This window comes from Ammodytes marinus (genome assembly GCF_949987685.1).
Source record: "Ammodytes marinus genome assembly, chromosome: 12".
In the NCBI taxonomy this organism is placed as follows: Eukaryota; Metazoa; Chordata; class Actinopteri; order Uranoscopiformes; family Ammodytidae; genus Ammodytes; species Ammodytes marinus.
The window spans coordinates 27,353,700-27,355,876 of NC_137216.1; the positions used below are offsets into that span (position 1 = coordinate 27,353,700).

A 2,177-nucleotide genomic window follows, 5' to 3' on the forward strand; every position below is an offset into this window, starting at 1 on the left:
GAAGGTGTAGTTGAAATGAGTGAGATCGTTGCGAGGATACGGACAAAAGAAAGGAATCAAAGTTATTGGAGATTTTGTCCACGACTCTTTCAACTGAGCCCACTTTATCCGTGTATCTGTGCCGCTGATCAATTCTTGATTAGAGCAAGATCCGTCTCGCAGCAAAAGCAAATAAATAGACTTAAGAGAATAGACGTCGTTAAAGCTTTTCAGAGAGGCAGAGATAAGGCTGAGTGATAAGGCAGACAGACGGACTGATCGGAAAAAGTGATGTTATGAAGTGAATGTGACGCACGAAAACAAAAAGCACATTATGAAACTAAACTTTTAAAAGGACATGCAATAAAAAAAAATGTCTGGATGGATCAAAACATGATTATATTTCACCAATAGGAATGGTCAAGTTTGATTGATGAGACATTTCTATTTCAAATTTGTATTTTCTACTTTATCTGATCAGTTTTATGAATTTTACCATCTTGAATATTTAATATCTGGTATTTTGAAGTTCTAAGCCGTAAAGCTATACAACAGAACAGACATTTTTTCACATGTATTTTCAATTATAATTCCTAAAGAAGTGTACCGTGAAATTGTTTCTTCATGATTTGATTTGTGAATAAAATAAAATATGAACTGAAACTAATGACAGCACATTCTAGTGAGATAAAAACTAAATTAAATATATAGTTGCTGTCTCTCTTTACACTGCTGCATTCAATATAAGTTCTCCTCTAATAATTGGAATAGAAACTGGACTTTTTTTAAAATATTAAATCATCAGACGAAGACATTTCTCAGATTCAAAAGCGATTCTTTTAATAGACACATATTATTTAAGGATTTACAACAGAAAAGGACTGGATCATTGACGGACGAGTGGTTGACAGTTCACTCAGCTGACCAGCCAATCGGTGAGCGGCATTTGTGGAACTCATTCACTTCAGCCAGATGTATTTGTCTCCCACGTCTTCGTTATAACCTTTAGCGTACTTCTTCCCAGGGAGCTACAAGGACACAAACAATGGATTTAATTGGAATAAAATTAAAAAGGAAAAAGACTGTCCCTGCGTTTCCGAATCGCATACTCTTTCTTTTTTCTATTCTACATACTACATCCGACGATGAAAAGAATCTAGTTAGGATGCAGTAGGCATACTATTGGGACATACTTTTACTTATTTATTTCATCATAACACCGTGCCTTGGATTATGGGTCCACAGCCAAATAGGATCCTAAATCTGGCCACAAGAATCAGGACATCCTAAATCTTTTTTCTACCATACTAAATAGTAGAAAGTATGCGATTCGGAACGCAGGGTGACATTCAAAACTGCAGAATCACATACAAATACTATGAACAAAAAAAGCTTGGCCTTTGTTGGAAAAAATGATCACAATCTTCTTGATGTAGAAGCGTAATGTCCCCTTTAACATTAAGTGGTTCCAATTAAAAAAGCTGGAAGCCGCTAATCAAGATAACCATGAGATTGCAATGCTGCTTGCAGAGTTACATTGAAGACTTATCACTTATGGTAAGTAGGGATGGCCATTTAGAATTTTTTCTTTAACCGGTTAACCACCAGAATTAACGGTTATTAACCGGTTAACCGTTAAGATTTAATGTAGCCTATTTATAGTGAAATACATGAAGCATTATAGCAGGGCTCCCGACCTTTTTTTGTTCCAAGGACCGGCATATTATTTTAAAAACAATTCAGGGACCAGTAGCCAATTTAAATGCCTACATGTTGACATTCACACGGCACCTTGTCTGTTGTGAGAAGAGGTCTAGTATGCGAATGTAGGAGCAGAAAGTGCAATACGTGACTGAAAAGGGACATTTACACACACACACACAGGCTTAGGGGATGGGTAGTCTACCGAAACCCGGTGCTAAGTAGTGCTGAGCACAGGGCAACATTTTGAAAGACCGTAATATTGATAAGCTCCGATGTTATCAGTACTGCATAACGATACTTTTCTTTATGACGGATTTTCGCTATTGATCCTGGCACACAAGCATAGCAGACCTCTCTGTGTCTGTGCAGGGGGCGGACACTCACTGCCTGGCTGTCTGTCTGTCACTCCCTCACACACTCACTGAGACGGTGATAGATGCAGGACAGCATCCACCTCAAGAAGGCTAATGCTAGCGCTATGTTAAACTAGCGGG

At 38.0% G+C, this 2,177-nt stretch overlaps 1 protein-coding gene across 1 annotated transcript in view; it reads right to left on the reverse strand.

The window, feature by feature from the left end:
- Window positions 1-804: 804 nt before the first annotated feature.
- Window positions 805-2,177, reverse strand: part of ndufa10 (NADH:ubiquinone oxidoreductase subunit A10) — an 8,498-nt gene continuing 7,125 nt past the window's right edge. The window contains exon 10 of the mRNA XM_080037605.1: window positions 805-1,007. Within this exon, the coding sequence (XP_079893731.1) occupies window positions 939-1,007 (69 nt within the window). The 3' untranslated portion in view covers window positions 805-938. The remainder of the gene's footprint in view (window positions 1,008-2,177) is intronic.